The sequence below is a fragment of the Heterodontus francisci genome, chromosome 3 (genome assembly GCF_036365525.1).
Source record: "Heterodontus francisci isolate sHetFra1 chromosome 3, sHetFra1.hap1, whole genome shotgun sequence".
In the NCBI taxonomy this organism is placed as follows: Eukaryota; Metazoa; Chordata; class Chondrichthyes; order Heterodontiformes; family Heterodontidae; genus Heterodontus; species Heterodontus francisci.
The window spans coordinates 29,102,856-29,122,449 of record NC_090373.1 but is presented as its reverse complement, the minus strand read 5'-3'; the positions used below and the strand labels follow the sequence as shown (position 1 = coordinate 29,122,449).

Sequence of the window (19,594 nt, the reverse complement as noted above, 5' to 3'; positions counted from 1 at the left end):
CTCCAGCGACCCGGGTTCGATTCTGGGTACTGCCTGTGCAGAGTTTGCAAGTTTTCCCTGTGACCGCGTGGGTTTCCACCGGGTGCTCCCACAGCCAAAGACTTGCAGGTTGATAGGTAAATTATAAATTGCTCCTAGTATAGGTCGGTGGTAGGGGAATTGAGGGAAGGTGGGGATGTGAGAGGGTAATGGGATTAGTATAAATGGGTGGTAGTTGGTCAGCACAGACTTGGTGGGCCAAAGGGCCTGTTTCAGTGCTGTATCTCTAAATAACTAAATAAAAGCTGTTAAATATCTAACAATATCTCCCAGATCTGATGAAATATCATCAAACTGAAAGGTTAACTCTGTTTCTCGCTCCACACAGACTTGCTGAGTGTCTCCAGCATGTTTTTTTCCAGCATTCACAGTATTTTTACTTTTGTCAGCTATTGTCCTTGATTTGTGCAATCTCGAAGCTGTTGGTTGTCACTTGTACATAAAGGACAAGCCTTCTGACGAAGGGTCACTGACCTGAAACGTTAACTCTGCTTCTCTCTCCACAGATGGTGCCCGACCTGCTGAGTATTTCTAGCATTTCTTGTTTTTATTTCAGATTTCCAGCATCTGCAGTATTTTGCTTTCATTTTATGCACATAAAGGATGCTGGGTCTCATCAAGTGCATGTCTCCTGCAGAAGGTAACCTCGCAAAGGCTGTGGAGAAGAAGTGGAAACTTGGTGATCAGTCGAACAGAGTGGGAAGAGACTGCTGTGGAGCATAATTTCTGGCATAGACCAATTGACAAATGGCATGTTTCTATGCTGTACATTCTGTATTGTTGACAAGGATGCCCTCTTGTGTGGAGACTGCGATACAACTAGTCCTACTCTGATTCAGTCTGTCAACGTAGTTCTCCTGTGAAATGTCAGGCTTTATCATGTTTGAATGTAAAATGCCAGTGTTAGACATTCAGAAACAGATGGCCCATTAGTATAATGTGATTAGATTAGAGTGCTGCAGGCTGTACTTTCACTGTAAACTATTGCACTTGCCAACCATTTTTGTCCATGTTGCATTCAAGGTAGAGAAAATTAAACAAGGTCGGGATTTATTCTAGGCTTTAGGAGTCAGGATAATGCTGTTAACCTCTGTTTGACTTTGAATTCTTTTTGATCTGCAGTATGATTTCAATTTTTTGTTCCTTTCCAGTGGTTACTGGTCACAAAAGACCAAAAGACGCTCAGGGAGGAAGTTCAACCAAGAAGCAAAAACGCAGTCACAAACGTTCAGGGATTAACAATAAAAAGAAAAGTCGGACCGGTGAGGGTTCTTAATAACTACTGTTCGTGTTTAGCAGTTTATATGGTTTTGCATGTTTGTGGGGTATTTTTTGTGTTTTCTCTTGCCTATGAGCACTCCCAGCCACCTTCAGCGACTTGTGCATATATACCACCAGGTTTCTCTGTTCCTGCATCCACTTTAGAATGGCATCCTTTATTTAATATTGCCTCCTCATTCTTCCTACCAAAATGTATCACTTCACACTTCTCTGCATTAACTTTCATCTGCCACGTATCCGTCCATTCTCTGTCCTCCTGAAGTCTGGTACTATCCTCCTCACAGTTCACGATATCTTATATGTATCAGCAAGAGCATTTAGCTAACGTAGGAGATAGACTTATTGTCCTTGCAATGTGACTGTGTGCAGCTATTTCCATGTCCATTCTCATGCAACATTTCCTAGAATCAAACAGCACAGAAGGAGACCATTTGGCCCATTGTGCCTGGGCCAGTTCTTTGGTACAACTATCCAATTAATCCCACTCCCCCTGGCTCTTTCCCCATAACCCTGCCAGTTCCTTTAATTTTCTTCAGTTTTTTTGTCTCCCCTCAGTGCCACGGAATCCTGAATTGCTGGGGAGTACAAGCAAACTTGTCTACCTTACTTTGTCTTCCTTCTTCTCTGGATTTGGGCTCGAGGGGATGTATCTCCGATGGGACATCCAATCTCAGGAACATGCTATCCCTTTGATGCAGTACTTTGGGGTACAAATACAGACAATTGCAAACTGATCCTAACTTTGAACAAATTTAATTTAGGCATTTAAAAAAAAGCTCTGTGCCTTTGAAAATTCAACATGCATTTCCAGAAGAAGATTTGTAATTGTCCTTGTTGCTTTTAATTTCTGACTTTTAGTAAATCTTCTTCTCTTCTCTCCCCCCGGGACGGGTTTACAGCATTAGGGTATAATTACATGCTGCCAGTTGCCCTATACCGTGCTCCAGTGGCCATTGTGTGTGTCAGCTTTAACACCGAGGTTTTCCAGTTGTTTGACGCTTATAGCCAATCCAGATGGCTGCCCCCGCAACCCAACCCCAGGCAATTTTGTTGGGGAGGTAGGGGATGCTGCTGGATAGTGATCAGGAGGGGGAACTCCTGTATTAATTATTATTTCCCTCAAGCCAACCAGGGGCGTTGAGACCAGTGCCTCAGTTGAGAGATGCTGACTCAATGTGGATGCCATCACTGGACACTTTGAAGAAGGGGGGCAGTAGAGGAGTCTTTTGCTACATTTTGTCTTCGGCACCCTGATTCAGCTGCCGCTCACCTGCATGTCTTAACTCTCTCTACCTTGGTCATGGGTTCAAGCCCCACTCCAAGGACTTGAGTTCATAATCCAAGCCAACACTCCCAGTACAGTCTGAGAAGGTGCTGCACTGTTGGAGGTGCTGTCTTTCAGACAAGACATTAAACTGAGGCCCGGCCTACTTTCTCAGATGGATGTGAAAGATCCCACTGCACTAATTAAATTAAAACATTTTAAGTTTCTTCTTCCTTCTTTGGCCTCCTTGTCTCGAGAGACAATGGGTAAGCGCCTGGAGGTGGTCAGTGGTGTGTGGAGCAGCGCCTGGAGTGGCTATAAAGGCCAATTCTAGAGTGACAGGCTCTTCCACAGGTGCTGCAGAAAAATTTGTTTGTCGGGGCTGTTACACAGTTGGCTCTCCCCTTGCGCCTCTGTCTTTTTTCCTGCCAACTGCTAAGTCTCTTCGACTCACCACACTTTAGCCCCGCCTTTATGGCTGCCCGCCAGCTCTGGCGATCGCTGGCAACTGACTCCCACGACTTGTGATCAATATCACAGGACTTCATGTCGCGTTTGCAGACGTCTTTAAAGCGGAGACATGGACAGCCGGTGGGTCTGATACCAGTGGCGAGCTCGCCGTACAATGTGTCTTTGGGGATCCTGCCATCTTCCATGCGGCTCACATGGCCAAGCCATCTCGAGCGTCGCTGACTCAGTAGTGTGTATAAGCTGGGGATGTTGGCCGCCTCGAGGACTTCTGTGTTGGAGATACGGTCCTGCCACCTGATGCCAAGTATTCTCCGGAGGCAGCGAAGATGGAATGAATTGAGACGTCGCTCTTGGCTGACATACGTTGTCCAGGCCTCGCTGCCATAGAGCAAGGTACTGAGGACACAGGCTTGATACACTCGGACTTTTGTGTTCCGTGTCAGTGTGCCATTTTCCCACACTCTTTTGGCCAGTCAGGACATAGCAGTGGAAGCCTTACCCATGCGCTTGTTGATTTCTGCATCTAGAGACAGGTTACTGGTGATAGTTGAGCCTAGGTAGGTGAACTCTTGAACCACTTCCAGAGCGTGGTCGCCGATATTGATGGATGGAGCATTTCTGACGTCCTGCCCCATGATGTTCGTTTTCTTGAGGCTGATGGTTAGGCCAAATTCATTGCAGGCAGCCGCAAACCTGTCGATGAGACTCTGCAGGCACTCTTCAGTGTGAGATGTTAAAGCAGCATCGTCAGCAAAGAGGAGTTCCCTGATGAGGACTTTCCGTACTTTGGACTTCGCTCTTCGACGGGCAAGGTTGAACAACCTGCCCCCTGATCTTGTGTGGAGGAAAATTCCTTCTTCAGAGGACTTGAACGCATGTGAAAGCAGCAGGGAGAAGAAAATCCCAAAAAGTGTGGGTGCGAGAACACAGCCCTGTTTCACGCCACTCAGGATAGGAAAGGGGTCTGATGAGGAGCCACCATGTTGAATTGTGCCTTTCATATTGTCATGGAATGAGGTGATGATACTTAGTAGCTTTGGTGGGCATCCGATCTTTTCTAGTAGTCTGAAGAGACAACGTCTGCTGACGAGGTCAAAGGCTTTGGTGAGATCAATGAAAGCAATTTGGAGGGGCATCTGTTGTTGGTGGCATTTCTCCTGTATCTGAAGGGAGAACAGCATGTCAATGGTCGATCTCTCTGCACGAAAGCCACACTGTGCCTCAGGGTAGACGCGCTCGGCCAGCTTCTGGAGCCTGTTTAGAGCAACTTGAGCAAAGACTTTCCCCACTATGCTGAGCAGGGAGATACCACGGTAGTTGTTGCAGTCACCACGGTCACCTTTGTTTTTATAGAGGGTGATGATATTGGCATCGCGCATGTCCTGAGGTACTGCTCCCTCGTCCCAGCACAGGCAAAGCAGTTCATGTAGTGCTGAGAGTATAGAAGGCTTGGCACTCTTGATTGTTTCAGGGGTAATGCTGTCCTTCCCAGGGGCTTTTCCGCTGGCTAGAGAATCAATGGCATCACTGAGTTCCGATTTGGTTGGCTGTATGTCCAGCTCATCCATGACTGGTAGAGGCTGGGCTGCATTGAGGGCAGTCTCGGTGACAACATTCTCCCTGGAGTACAGTTCTAGGTAGTGCTCAACCCAGCGGTCCATTTGTTTGTGTTGGTCAGTGATTATGTCCCCTGATTTAGATTTGAGGGGGCGATCTTCTTGATGGTTGGCCCAAGAGCTCTCTTAATGCCATCATACATTCCTCTGATGTTTCCGGTGTCTGAGGCCAGCTGAATATGACTGCATAGGTGTTGCCAGTAGTCGTTTGCGCAGCGCCTGGCTGTTCTTTGTGCAGTGCTTCTGGCTGCTTTAAGTGCTACGGATGTTAACTCGCTGGGGGCTTTCTTGTAGTTCAACAGTGCAATGCGCTTAGCGGCAATGACAGGTTCCAGCTCTTCATTATGAGATTGAAACCAGTCTGCATTTCTCTTCGCACTTGACTTGAATATTAAGTTTAATATTAAATTAAAAGTTTGAGTTTCAAACCCCATCCAAAGCTACTTTAACAAAATCCCTAATGGAGCCATAGTAGCAAAGGTCTGGGAGCAAGTCATCTCACCCATTCCCTTGTGTGGAGGAAATTGTGCACCAGGTCTAAAAGAGACAAGGTGGAAAATAGTACTTTACAAAAACTGGAGATATTTGTAAAATGAATGGAGTGACCATTTTATGAAAACCACCTTTTTAACCGATATTAGTTCACAGTTTTGGATCAACTCTACAGGGAAACCATTTCAGATTACTAAGAGGATTTGGATCACGCAGCAACACATCTTTTTATGCACTTTATTTTCAATAGGAAATGCCTGTAATGTGTATTTAAAAACATTTTTGAAATGTAAATGTCGTGGTAATTACTGAAAGAAATATTTTTTCACAACAGAATGTTATTGAAACACTTTTCATGGTTCAAATAGCTGGCGCAGGCACGATGGGCCGAATGGCCTCCTTCTGTGCTGTACAATTCTATTAAAAAAAGACTATTTTGAAGAAGAGCAGGGTGGGGTTTCTCCCTGGTGTCCTGGCCAATATTTATCCCTCAATCAACGTCACTTTAAAAAAAAGAATCAGATGATTTGGTCGTTATCAAATTGCTGTTTGTGGGAGCTTGCTGTTCGCAAATTGGCTGCTGCATTTCCTACATTACAACAGTGACTATACTTCAAAAGTACCTCATTGATTGTAGAGCACTTTGGGATGTCCTGAGGTCATGAAAGCCGCTATAGAAATGTAAGTCTTTCTTTCTAACTGTGCAGCAAACAGCAGCGATAGTGAAGAGATGTCTGCGGGTGAAAATACAGCCAAATCGGTACAAGTGAAGAAGAATTCCTCCATGGTACCACAAGGCATCAACCCTTTGCCAGGGAACACATCTACTGTCAAAGTACTGGCCCCTGGAAAGTCTCCTAGGAATGGAGAGAAGGATTCTGCACAGGAGCACAGCAGTAGGTCATCCAGAACCTATAAATGGAGTATTCAGATGGGTGAGTTTGTCCCCCTTTGACAGTAAAGTAACTTGAAAAGTTTTCTGTTGCATAGCAAGGAGGGAAGTCCAGGGTGGCAGTTTAAATTTCCCAAAAGAAACTACTGGAGCTTTCTCCCCTTGTTTCCCTCCCTCCCACTCTCACCAGATCCACTATTGCAGGCACTTGCAGGTCCTTCAGCCCCATGCCCAGGCTACCATTCTCGTATGTGAGCCTAAACGTGAGTGCTCGAGCCCCACTTTGGACAGTCCCAACGAGCAGACACGGGACCTCCGGCCTGTGACATCCAGCAGGGTGCTTGGGTCCCGATGAGAGGGGATCGGCTCTCCCCACCCCGCCCCCCACCCCAACCTCATATCTAACCAGTCGTCCTGGTGATGCGGTTGTGAATCAGGCTAACAACCAGTCCACATACAAATGAATCTTTGTTGTGGAAATAACCCATCTGCTGGATATGAAGCAGTTGAAGGGATAGGCCGCTTCCTGTGCTGTTCAGCATGGAGGAGTGGAAGAGGGTTTAATAATTAAAATTGGTTTGGTTTCAGGAACGGACACAACTGGAATTTCTTTCATGTTCCTACATTCGGAGGTACATTGAACAAGAGGCTGAGGAAGATGAAGGAAGCTCTGGATAGTCAACGTAAACAGTGACTTGTCACAAAAAAATGATACAAATGACTATTTCAGCCAGGCTAGTTCTGAACCAATGGATCTCTTGTGTTAGTCTCCTGCAGTAACTTATGCTAAGTGTTAGTCTTATGCAGTTGTGCACGTAAACTCCAGCTTTGTGCAGTCAGCTCTCAGAAATTAGGTATTAGCCACAGGCAGTCATGTACATCACATATTGCCCACGTGCAGTAACAGACCTAGTGTGTTAGTCTCAAGTGGAGAGACAGAGAGAGAGAAATTGCAAATGTTAAGGTGATAAGAAAGCAGTTAAATGAACACAATTATTACTTTCAGTACGGATTCCCACGGGATAGCATCCATATTAAATAATACATTGTCCATTGCAGGATGTAAGGATTTAATAAGAGACTCCTGATGAGCAACACCCCAGGTGATTTCCCTGTCCTTTGTATAGACTGCGCATCAGCAGCGATGGTTTATGGAAAATAAACTATTTGACAACTGACTCCCCCCTGACTTGTGTGTTTTGTATGGCTTGATAGTTTTATCTGTATAAGTCAACAGTTCGCAGTAGGAATTCTTCTTCTTTGGCCTCCTTATCTCGAGAGACAATGGGTAAGTGCCTGGAGGCGGTCAGTGGTGTGTGGAGCAGCCCCTGGAGTGGCTACAAAGGCCAATTCTAGAGTGACAGGCTCTTCCACAGGTGCTGCAGAAAAATTTGTTTGTTGGGGCTGTTACACAGTTGGCTCTCCCCTTGCGCTTTTGTCTTTTTTCCTGCCAACTGCTAAGTCTCTTCGACTCACCACACTTTAGCCCCGCCTTTATGGCTGCCCGCCAGCTCTGGCAAACGCTGGCAACTGACTCCCACGACTGTGATCAATATCACAGGATTTCATGTCGCGTTTGCAGACATCTTTAAAGCGGAGACAAGGACAGCCGGTGGGTCTGATACCAGTAGCGAGCTCGCTGTACAATGTGTCTTTGGGGATCCTGCCATCTTCCATGCGGCTCACATGGCCAAGCCATCTCGAGCGCCGCTGACTCAGTAGTGTGTATAAGCTGGGGATGTTGGCCGCCTCGAGGACTTCTGTGTTGGAGATACAGTCCTGCCACCTGATGCCAAGTATTCTCCGGAGGCAGCGAAGATGGAATGAATTGAGACGTCGCTCTTGGCTGACATACGTTGTCCAGGCCTCGCTGCCGTAGAGCAAGGTACTGAGGACACAGGCTTGATACACTTGGACTTTTGTGTTCTGTGTCAAAGCGCCATTTTCCCACACTCTCTTGGCCAGTCTGGACATAGCACTGGAAGCCTTTCCCATGCGCTTGTTGATTTCTGCATCTAGAGACAGGTTACTGGTGATAGTTGAGCCTAGGTAGGTGAACTCTTGAACCACTTCCAGAGCGCGATCGCCAATATTAATGGATGGAGCATTTCTGACATCCTGCCCCATGATATTCGTTTTCTTGAGGCTGATGGTTAGGCCAAATTCATTGCAGGCAGCCGCAAACCTGTCGATGAGACTCTGCAGGCACTCTTCAGTGTGAGATGTTAAGGCAGCATCGTCAGCAAAGAGGAGTTCCCTGATGAGGACTTTCCGTACTTTGGACTTCGCTCTTCGACGGGCAAGGTTGAACAACCTGCCCCCTGATCTTGTGTGGAGGAAAATTCCTTCTTCAGAGGACTTGAACGCATGTGAGAGCAGCAGGGAGAAGAAAATCCCAAAAAGTGTGGGTGCGAGAACACAGCCCTGTTTCACGCCACTCAGGATAGGAAAGAGGTCTGATGAGGAGCCACCATGTTGAATTGTGCCTTTCATATTGTCATGGAATGAGGTGATGATACTTAGTAGCTTTGGTGGGCATCCAATCTTTTCTAGTAGTCTGAAGAGACAACGTCTGCTGACGAGGTCAAAGGCTTTGGTGAGATCAATGAAAGCAATGTGGAGGGGCATCTGTTGTTGGTGGCATTTCTTCTGTATCTGACGAAGGGAGAACAGCATGTCAATGGTCGATCTCTCTTCACGAAAGTCACACTGTGCCTCAGGGTAGACGCGCTCGGCCAGCTATTGGAGCCTGTTTAGAGCAACTCGAGCAAAGACTTTCCCCACTATGCTGAGCAGGGAGATTCCACGGTAGTTGTTGCAGTCACCGCGGTCACCTTTGTTTTTATAGAGGGTGATGATATTGGCATCGCGCATGTCCTGAGGTACTGCTCCCTCGTCCCAGCACAGGCATAGCAGTTCATGTAGTGCTGAGAGTATAGCAGACTTGGCACTCTTGATTATTTCAGGGGTAATGCTGTCCTTCCCAGGGGCTTTTCCGCTGGCTAGAGAATCAATGGCATCACTGAGTTCCGATTTTGTTTGCTGTATGTCCAGCTCATCCATGACTGGTAGAGGCTGGGCTGCATTGAGGGCAGTCTCAGTGACAACATTGTCCCTGGAGTACAGTTCTAGGTAGTGTTCAACCCAGCGGTCCATTTGTTTGTGTTGGTCAGTGATTATGTACCCTGATTTAGATTTGAGGGGGGCGATCTTCTTGATGGTTGGCCCAAGAGCTCTCTTAATGCCATCATATATTCCTCTGATGTTTCCGGTGTCTGAGGCCAGCATTGAAACGCACCTTCTGAGTCAGTGCAAGTTTTTTCTTGCTTTACAGTTTCCCTGAACGTACTATAGACACCTACAATAAATTTTGTACAACTTTATTTTCCGTGTGTTGGTCACTGTTAAATACATATTTCCATTCAATTGTTTTATTTTTATTTAGTTTTAAATTCTGGCTTATTCCTGTGTCTCCTTAGCTCCCTATTTCTTCAGATGCCTGGAAGTGATCAGCTCAGATTTAAAGATCCTGCTGTTTAAATCACAGTACTGTGCTGAACAACTGGGTTTTGAAAACCCCCATTCACTCAAGACAACCCCTCCACACAGGGTGCTGCCAACCCCTGCAGTTAAGCTTGCCTGCGAAAAGGAGATGTTGATGTGGGTTGGACATTGTTGCATTATTGCACGGTGCCCCCAAATCCATCCTCTTAGCCATCACCCCTGTGCTCACTAGCATTGGCTCCCGGTCGGGCAATATCTCGATTTAAAAATTCTCATCTTTATTTTCAAATCCCTCCATGGCCTCGCCTCTCCCTATCTCTGTAACCTCCTCCAACCTTACAACTGTCCAAGATCTCTGCTCTCCCCCAATTCTGATCTCTTGTGCATCCCCAGTTGTCACCACTCCACCATTGGCAACCATGTCTTCAGTTGGCGAGGTCCTAAGCTCGAGAATTCCCTCCCTAAACTTCTCTACTCCACTCTCTGCCTTTATGTGACTCAGTGTCAAATTGTGCCTGATAACAATCCTATGAAGTGTCTTGGGACATTTTTACTACAATAAAGGTGCTGTGTAACTGCAAGTTGTTGTTGAGAGTTGAAGTACATTAAGACCTTAAATAGATGATTACTGCAGGTGTGTGGAACGTGAATGAGATGCTCTGATTGTTGGTCATTGATTTAAAAACTCTGCTTTATAGCTGATGTTGAAAACATGAGCAGTGCAGAACGCATTGCATTCCTTCAAGAGAAGCTGCAGGAAATCAGGCGACATTACCTCTCCCTAAAATCGGAGGTGGCCTCCATCGACAGAAGAAGAAAACGCATGAAAAAGAAAGACCGTGATAGTAAGTCTGCCAGCACATTGTGCATTTTCACATTCACATTGAAAGAATTTGTACTGTTACTGAACAGGCTTTAATTTCTCTGATCTAAAAACCCACTTGCTCCCTCCTCCTTTAAGACACTCCTTAAAACCTACCCCTATGATTGAATTTTACGTCCAGTTTGAAAGAGAGGAGTGGGTCTAAGATGCATATTTTAAACGTAAATAAGGGCAACTATGGGGGCATGAAAGCTGAGCTAGCTGACGTGAACTGGGTTACTAGGCTAGGAGATAGATCAATAGAGAAGCAGTGGCAGACATTCAAGGAGATATTTCAGAATACTCACAATAAGTATTATTCCTACTATAAAGAAAAATTCTAAGGGGTTAACTAAAGAAGTTAAAGAAAGCATCTAATTTAAGGAAAAGGCATATAATTGCACAAAGATGAGTGGCAGGTCAGATGATTGGTTAGAATATAAAGAACGGCAGAGAATGACTAAACGGTTAATCAGGAGAAAGAAATTAGTGTATGAGAGGAAGCTTGCTAGAAATGTAAAAACGGATAGCAAGAGTTTCTGCAGGTATTTAAAAAGGAAACGAGTAAGTAAAGTGTGAAGTGAGTGTTGGTCCTCTAGAGAGTGAGAATGGGGAGTTAATAGTAGATAATAAGGAAATGGCAGATGCAATGAAGAAATATTTTGCTTCTGTCTTCACTATTGAGGATACAATAAACATTCCAGTAATAGCTATAAATCAGGAGGTGGAAGGAAGAGAGGAACTTGGTGAAATTACAATCACTAGGGAAGTGGTACTGAGCAAACTGATGGAGCTGATGGGCTTCATCCTAGGGTCTTAAAAGAAGTGGCTGATGAGGTAGTCGATGCGTTGGTGTTAATTTTTCAAAATTCGCTAGTTTCTGGAAAGGTTCTAACAGACTGGAAAATAGCAAATATAACCCTGCTATTCAAGAAGTGGGGGAGGCAGAAAACAGGTAACTGTCGGCTAGTTAGCTTGACGTCTGTCGTGGGGAAGATGTTAGATCATTAAGGAGCCTATAGCTGGACACACAAGAAAAACTCAAGGGGGTAATCGGGAATAGTCAGCATGGCTCTGTGAAAGGAAGACCATGTTTAACCAATTTATTGGAGTTCTTTGAAGTTCATGTGCCATGGATAAAGGGGCACCCATTGACGTACTGTACTTGGATTTCCAGAAGACATTTGTCAAGGTGCCACATAAAATGTTGTTGCGCAAAGTAGGAGCTCATGGCGCAGGGGGTAATATATTAGCATGAAGATTGGCTGGCTAGCAGAAAATAGAGAGTATGCATAAATGGGTTCTTTTCTGATTGGCAGGATGTGATGAGTGGAGTCCCGCAGAGGTCTGTGCTGGGACCTCAACATTTTATAATTTATATCAATGACTTAGATGAGGGAAGCGATGGCTTGGTAGACTTGGGTAAGGTTGACTTTACCGGGATGAGACAGAGACTGTCCACGGTAAACTGGGTAGATCTGTTAATGGGTCAAACGACTGAAGAACAGTGGAGAATATTTAAAGAAACATTTAACGAAATACAGAGCAAGTATATACCCCTGAGAGGAAAAAGCTCCACTTCACAGAAAAAACAGCCATGGACAACTAAAGAGATTAGGGATAGCATAAAACAAAAAGAAAGGGCTTACAAAAATGCAAAACGCAGCACAGATCCGGCCGAATGGGATCGATACAAAGACCAGCAAAGGGTCACAAAGCAGCTTATAAGAGTTACTAAAAGAGATTATGAAAGGAAACTTGCAAGGAACATCAAAATCAATAAGAAGAAATGTTATAGTTACATAAAGGAAAAGTGGGTGGTCAAGAGCAATGTAGGCCCACTAAAAGCTGAAAATGGAGATATTGTCATTGATGGAGAAATGGCAGACATGTTGAACAATTACTTTACCTCAGTATTTACAATTGAAAAGGAGGATAACTTACCGGAAGTCCCGAAAAAATTAATAGCCAATAGGGGACAGGGACTTAATACAATTAACGTCAGTAAATCATCAGTAACAAGGAAATTAATGGAACTAAAGAGTGAGAAATCCCCAGGACCTGACGGTTTCCATCCGAAGGTGTTAAAGGAAGTAGGGGAGCACATTGTAGATGCCCTAACTATAGTCTTGCAGAGTGCCCTAGATTCAGGAGTGGTTCCGCTGGATTGGAAGGTTGCACATGTCACTCCACTTTTTAAGAAGGGTGAAAGGGCGAACCAAGGAAATTACAGACCAGTTAGCCTGACATCTGTGGTGGGCAAGTTGCTGGAGTCTATAATCAAGGATAGGGTGACTGAACACCTAGAAAAATTTCAGTTAATCAGGGACAACCAGCATGGATTCATGACGGGAAGGTCACGCCTGACAAATCTCATTGAATTTTTTGAAGAGGTGACTAAGGTAGTGGACAGGGGAATGTCTATGGATGTTATTTATATGGACTTCCAGAAGGCATTTGATAAAGTCCCACATAACAGACTGTTAACTAAGGTAGAAGTCCATGGAGTTGAGGGCAAATTATTGACATGTTTAGGAAGTTGGTTGAGTGGTAGGTGACAGAGAGTGGGGATAATGGGTAAGTACTCCGATTGGCAGGATGTGACTAGTGGTGTCCCGCAGAGATCTGTGTTGGGGTCTCAATTATTCACATTATTCACTAACGACTTGGATGATATAGTAAGTCATATATCCACATTTGCTGATGATACAAAGTTAGGTGGCATTGTAGACAGTCTAGATGACAGCATAAAATTGCAAAGAGATATCGACAGACGAGGTGAGTGGGCAAAACTGTGGCAGATGGATTTCAATATGGGCAAGTGTGAGATTATCCATTTTGGACCAAAAGAGGATAGAGCAGAGTACTTTCTAAATGGGAAGAGGTTAAGTACAGTGGATAGCCAAAGAGACTTAGGGGGTTCAGGTGCATAGATCTTTAAAATGCCACGAGCAAGTGCAGAAAATAATCAAAAAGGCTAATGGAACGCTAGCCTTTATATCCAGAGGATTGGAGTATAAAGACACAGAGGTTATGCTGCAGTGGTACAAAACCCTGGTTAGACCCCACTTGGAGTACTGTGAGCAGTTCTGGGCACCACACCTTAGGATGGATGTATTGGCCTTGGAGGGAGTGCAACGTAGGTTTACAAGAATGATACCTGGACTACAGGGGTTAAGTTACGAGGAGATATTACACAAATTAGGCCTGTTTTCGCTAGAATTTAGAAGGTTAAGGGGTGATCTGATCGAAGTCTTCAAGATAGTAACAGGAAACGACAGGCTAGATAAAGATAAACTATTTCCACTGGTTGGAGATTCTAAAACTAGGGGACATAGTCTAAAAACTAGGACCAGACCGTTCAGGAGAGATGTTAGGAAGCACTTCTTCACGCAAAGGGTGGTCGAGGTTTGGAACTCTCTCCCACAAACAGCAGTTGAAGCTAGAACAGTTATTAATTTTAAATCTGAGATAGATTTTTGTTAAGCAAAGATATTAAGGGATATGGGTCAAAGGCAGGTATATGGAGTTAGGCTACCGATCAGCCATGATCTCATTGAATGGCGGGACAGGCTCGAGGGGCTGAATGGCCTACTCCTGTTCCTATCTTCCTATGTTCCTAAATTTGCAGATGACACAAAGGTAGGTAGGAAAGTATGTTGTGAAGAGGACATAAGGAGGTTGCAGACCGATAATAGATAGGTTGAGTGAGTGAGTGGGCAAAAATCTGGCAGATGGAATATAATGTGGGAAAATGTGAAGTTGTTCACTTCGGCAGGAAGAATAAAAAAGCAGAGTATAACTTAAATGGAGAATGACTGCAGAATTCCGAGGTGCAAAGGGATGTCGGTGTTCTAGTGCATGAGACACAAAAGGTTAGTATGCAGGTACAGCAAGTAATAAATAAGGCTAATGGAATGCTATCCTTTATTATGAGAGGAATTGAAAATAAAAGTAAGGATGTTGTGCTTTGGTTATAGAGGGCATTGGTGCAACCACATCTTGAATACTGTCTGCAATTTTGGTCTCCATATTTAAGGAAGGATGCGAATGTGTTGGAGGCGCTTCAGAGAAGGTTTACTAGATTGATAACTGAAATGAGTGGGTTGTCTTATGAGAAAAGGTTGGACAGACTGGGCTTGTTTTCACTGGAGTTTAGAAGAGTGAGGGGAGACTTGATTGAAGTTTATAAGATCCTGAACAGTCTTGACAAGGCGGATGTGGAAAGGATGTTTCCTCTTCTGGGTGAGTCCAGAACTGGGGAGCACTGTTTTAAAATTAGGGGTCGGCCTTTTAGGACAGAGATGAGGAGAATTTTTTTCTCTGAGGGTTGTGCGACTTTGGAACTGTCTGCCACAGAAGGTGGTGGAGGTGGGGTCATTGAATATTTTTAAGGCAGGGATAGATAGATTCTTGTTAGGAAAGGGAATCAAAGGTTATCAGGGGTAGATGGGAGTGTGGAATTTGAGATCAGCCATGATCTTATTGAATGGCAGAGAAGGCTCGAGGGGCCGAATGGCCTACTTCAGCTCCTAATTTGTATGTTTGAATGTTCGTATGTACTGCTTTGACCAAGCTTTTGGTCATCTGGCCTAATATTTCATGTGACTCGCTGTCAGATTTTGTCTGATTATGCTCCTGTGAAGCACCTTGGGACGTTTTCCTATGTGAAAGACGCTATATAAATTCTGTTTGTTGTTGCTGATAGAATCGTAGAAATGACAGCACAGAAAGAGGTTGTTTGGCCCATCTTACCTGTGCTAGAACTGGCTCTTCATTTAGAGCTGCGTGATCCCATTGTTACTGCAGACTCTAAGGATAAGGAAGCCAGGAGCTGGAATGTAAACACTGGGAGGCGGCCCCCTGAGCTGTCACCAGGAGGGAGCTTGGTCTGTGTGTTCCCTAGTGAGGCTCAGCACAACAGGCATCTGACTATGATTGTCGAAGGGGAAAAGAAAAACTTGCATTCCTAATCTGTTTTTTAGTGATGTTGCTTGAGGGATAAATATTGACCAGGACACCAGGGAGAACTCCACTACCCTTCTTTGAAATAGTGCCATGCAATCTTTGATATCCACCCAAAAGGGCAGAGGAAGCCTCAGTTTAACATCTTATCTGAAAGACTGCACCTCGAACTGTGCAGCACTCTCTCAGTACTGCACTGAATTGTCAGCCTGGTGCTGTCTGCCCTCTTGGGTGGATGTACAAGATCCCACAACACTATTTCAAAGAAAAGAAAAGGTATCCTGGCCAGTATTTATCCTTCTACCAACATCACTAAATCAGATTATCTGATCATTATCACATTGCTATATGTGGGATCTTGCTGTGCACCAATTGGCTTCCTACAACAGTGACAGAAGCACTTCATTGGCTGCAAAGCACTTTGGAATACCCTGCGGCTGTGAAAGGTGTTCTAGCTAATGTCCATGTAATTTAGTTTGGGAAAATTTTCAACAATTTCATTTTTTTTTCTCTTTTCTAATCCACAGCAAACGCCTCTGCAACAACAGCATCCTCTTCGTCCTCGCCCTCATCCAGTTCCCTCACGGCAGCCGTCATGCTAACGCTGGCCGATCCATCCGTATCCAACTCATCACAGAATGGGCTGTCGGTGGAATGTAGGTGATGAAAGGACCTTCTGATGCACAGTGCACTTAAACAGCTCCCGGGACTTCTTGTATTTTAATTTTTATTATTATTTTAATTTTTTTTTGAAAAAAGAGACGCTGGATAGAGGCACAAAGAAAAATATGAAACGAAAAAACAATTCAGCTAGCACTATACTCCATAAGAAAAACTGCTTCTCAGCAAAACTAACATAGCACTTAAGTGCACTTTCATGAAGATGAAGAAGTACAATGAAGTGTTCTGTTGGAGCAATAACCATTTGCAGTCTGTCTGGGAATCGTGTAACTGTTGATGGGTGGGCTTTACCATTATTTTTTGGGGGCGCGGAGAAGGAGCGGCAGGAAGGGACTTCCACCTCTTTATGTTCCTTACCTGAAGATTCCATACGTGTCCGATTTTAACCAGCTCCGGCAGCGTACAGGTGGGCTTGAACTGTCCCCTCCCCTTTCCCATTGAAGTCGGACCATTTGATGATCTCTGGTATTGATTTGGTTCTTTTATCGCACAAGCTTTTCTTAAATGAATTTTACTGTTACTGTTTTTAAAACAACAACAAAAAAGAGAAAGATTGCTTGCAGCATTATTTTGTGTAACACAAGCACAGGTAATTCAAAGACTGCAGCGGGCAGTGAGTGCTGGAACAGAGTGCTTTTGGCATCAGCCTTCAATGTGTAACCAAAATGCATACAAGATTCCTTCCTGATTACTGCCTTGTGTTTACAGGTTTGGATCTAGGGGAAAGGTTACTGTGAGTTTTCCCTGACGTGTTAAGTTGGAGAGGAAACCTATTTTGTCATTTTTATATAAAGTCATTGATATTTTTTCTTTAATTTTGATACAGAACATTTCGTCAAAAAATGAGAGAAAATAGCTAACAAAACCTGTATAAAAAAATCTTTAAAAAAAAAACTGTGTATAATGAACATTGTACTTGCCAGCCTAAAAGATATATTTATTCTAGGGAAATAATGACAAGTTCTATTTTTGTGTTCTTTCCTTCCTTGTAAATGAAAGGGGATTTTTTTTCCTGAAAGCATATAAAATACTTGGTTTCTAATACTCATTTTATCGTTAGCGAAGTGGATCAAAACTAGCCTTCATACACATCTCGGCTGTGTAGTGACTGCCAACCTGCGCTCTTTGAGATCTTCTGTGATTATTGAGGTGGCATTGGAGGATTTCAAATCAAGATACACAGTACACAGCCATGCCCTGGAATAAACAAAACAAAACCTTTTGCCCGGATTTTATGTTGTATGTAACAATGAGTCTGTTATTTGTCTGATACATGTGAGCCCTTTACTTTTTATAAAGCCTTTTGTATATTTAGAACACCCCCCCCACTCCCACCCCCACCCCTACCTTGGAGTTGTATTTAAAGAGCAGTGCTATTGATGCACTGCACGTCTCTGTACAGAGTGTTTCACTGTTTTTCTGGTAATTTTGGTGTACCTCGATTCAAAGTTAGCATGTTGCTTTTTATCTTTTTTAAAAGGTATCAAAAAGTGTGAGAGGGCGCGCGTCTCTTCACAAGACCTGCCAGGTGGTTTTATGTTTGTAACTGTTGGGTTTCATTCGCCTCTGAATTAACACAGGATCTTTGTAGGAAAAGCCTATTTGTTTGGTCTGTGTAGCTTGTGCTCTTTAAAATAATTTTTTGACAATGGTTACAGAAAATTTTGACCCTGTACATGACTGTGGGACCTTTGTTTGACAGCTCAATGTACTTTAAAAAGAACTTATTGAAAGTTATATAATATTTATTAGATTCCAAAAAGGTTGGAAATTATGTAATTTATTGTAAAAAAAAAATGTAAGCAAATTCAAAGGCTTCCATTTGAAATAAAATGCCATAGTTTGTGAAACTGTTTTCTTTCTAGCACACCAAAACTGTTTTTTTTTTAACTCAATAAATGTGTTGAGAAAATGAGGTTTCAATAGTTACAGTGTCACTGTTTGGCAACTGTTCTCACAAGTCAGAGAGGGTCACTGAAACAAATACTAGGGTTCCCAGCCGGGTTGCCAACACTGGTTGGACGTATTCCTGGAGGTTTCATCCCTGCCCAGTCAAACAGCCTTTTTTTTCCTCATTTCCAATATTTCTATAACTAATAAACAAAGGTGTTCAAAGAATATAGAAGAAAAATGATTTTCCTCTCAAGTTTTTGCTCACAGCAGTGTCCTGCTGATTCACCTTCAATTCCTGGAGACTCCTTAGCAACCCTGGAGGGTTGGCAACCCTCCCCACCCCCAACTCACCACCGTCCTTACAAACTGCCAGCCCCATCTGCTATCATCCCTTTACTCTTGACATTCATGTCTGTGCCCATCTCTACCGCACTTTGCCCGTTTAAAGCTCTCCAATCAGCTATCCACCACATCAAAACTAGGTCAACTGAAAATGTCAAGACTGCGATTGCTTAGATTTTTGTTAGCTAAGAGTTAGAGGTGAAAATCAGCCATGATTTAATTGAATGGAGGAACAAGGGGTCAGCAGTGTATCTGTACACTGAGGCCAGTGTCTGTGGTAAAAAAATTTTGAGGTCTGTGGTTTCCATCCGGCCCGCCAATCCTCTGTGACTGAAAGTGGACTGCCCATGGCTTGGCTTTGATTGATGGCTCTCCTATTAAAGTGTGCAGCAGGTAGAGGCAGGACCTGCGCCTGGTGGATGGTGGAACACCTGTCTGTGATTGCTCAGTGTTTGTAACTGACAGCGGGCTGCCTGGGCGGGATGAGTGCTGATTGGTGGTTCAAGCGCAGGCGCACTGGGATCAACCACCCCTGCTGTTTTCACACGGTTCAGCGAATGGCTGCTGCGGGGGAGAGGGTGAGAGAGGCCAAGAGGAGAGCAAGAAGCAGGGCAGCACATAGACAGAAGCGCACGCAGAGCACAGGGAGCATGCTGAGAGTCAGGTAGCCCTTTAAACAAGTACCAGCCCAGGGAGTTTGGGGGGGGAGGGGTGCGGGGGATGGACACCATTATAAAGCTCTGGTTAGGCCCCAGCTGGAGTATTGCATCCAGTTCTGGTCACCACTCTTTTGGAAGGATGAGAGGGTCCTTGAGAGGGTGCAGGGGAGATTTACCAGAATGGTTCCAGGATGGAGGATTTTAGTTACAAGGTTAGATTGGAAAAGCTGTGCTTGTTCTCCTTAGGACAAAGAAGATTGAGAGAGATTGAATATAGGTGTACAAGGCTGAGATAAGTTAGACAAGGTAAAACTGCTCCCATTAACTGATGGTACAAGGGCTAGGGGACACAGATTCAGAGCTTTGGGCAAATGGTGCAGGGGGAATATGAGGAAGCACCTTTTTATGCAGTGGGTGGTAATGATCTGGAACTCACTGCCCACAAGGGTGGTGGAAGTGGAGACAATCAGTGACTTCAAGAGGAGGTTGGATGGCTACCTGAGAGAAATAGACTTGCAGGACTACGAGGATCGAGCCAGGGAGTGAGACTAACTGCAGAGCTCCATGGAGAGCCAGCACGGACTCTGTGCCGAATGGCCTCCTTCTGTGCTGTTAATGACTCAATGACACGGC

At 44.4% G+C, this 19,594-nt stretch overlaps 1 protein-coding gene across 4 annotated transcripts in view; it reads left to right on the top strand.

The window, feature by feature from the left end:
• The window catches only part of arid4b (AT-rich interaction domain 4B), a 201,097-nt gene extending 183,166 nt beyond the window's left edge, over positions 1 to 17,931 (top strand). For 3 of the 4 annotated variants that reach the window (XM_068020532.1, XM_068020511.1, XM_068020502.1), the window contains 4 exons: positions 1,191 to 1,301; positions 5,871 to 6,098; positions 10,258 to 10,404; positions 15,914 to 17,931. In XM_068020532.1, coding sequence (XP_067876633.1) covers positions 1,191 to 1,301; positions 5,871 to 6,098; positions 10,258 to 10,404; positions 15,914 to 16,050 — 623 coding nt within the window. In that variant the 3' untranslated portion in view covers positions 16,051 to 17,931. Of the gene's footprint in view, positions 1 to 1,190; positions 1,302 to 5,870; positions 6,099 to 6,643; positions 7,160 to 10,257; positions 10,405 to 15,913 lie in introns of those variants that run through there. The other variant, XM_068020522.1, reaches the window with a different exon arrangement.
• Positions 17,932 to 19,594: the final 1,663 nt, after the last annotated feature.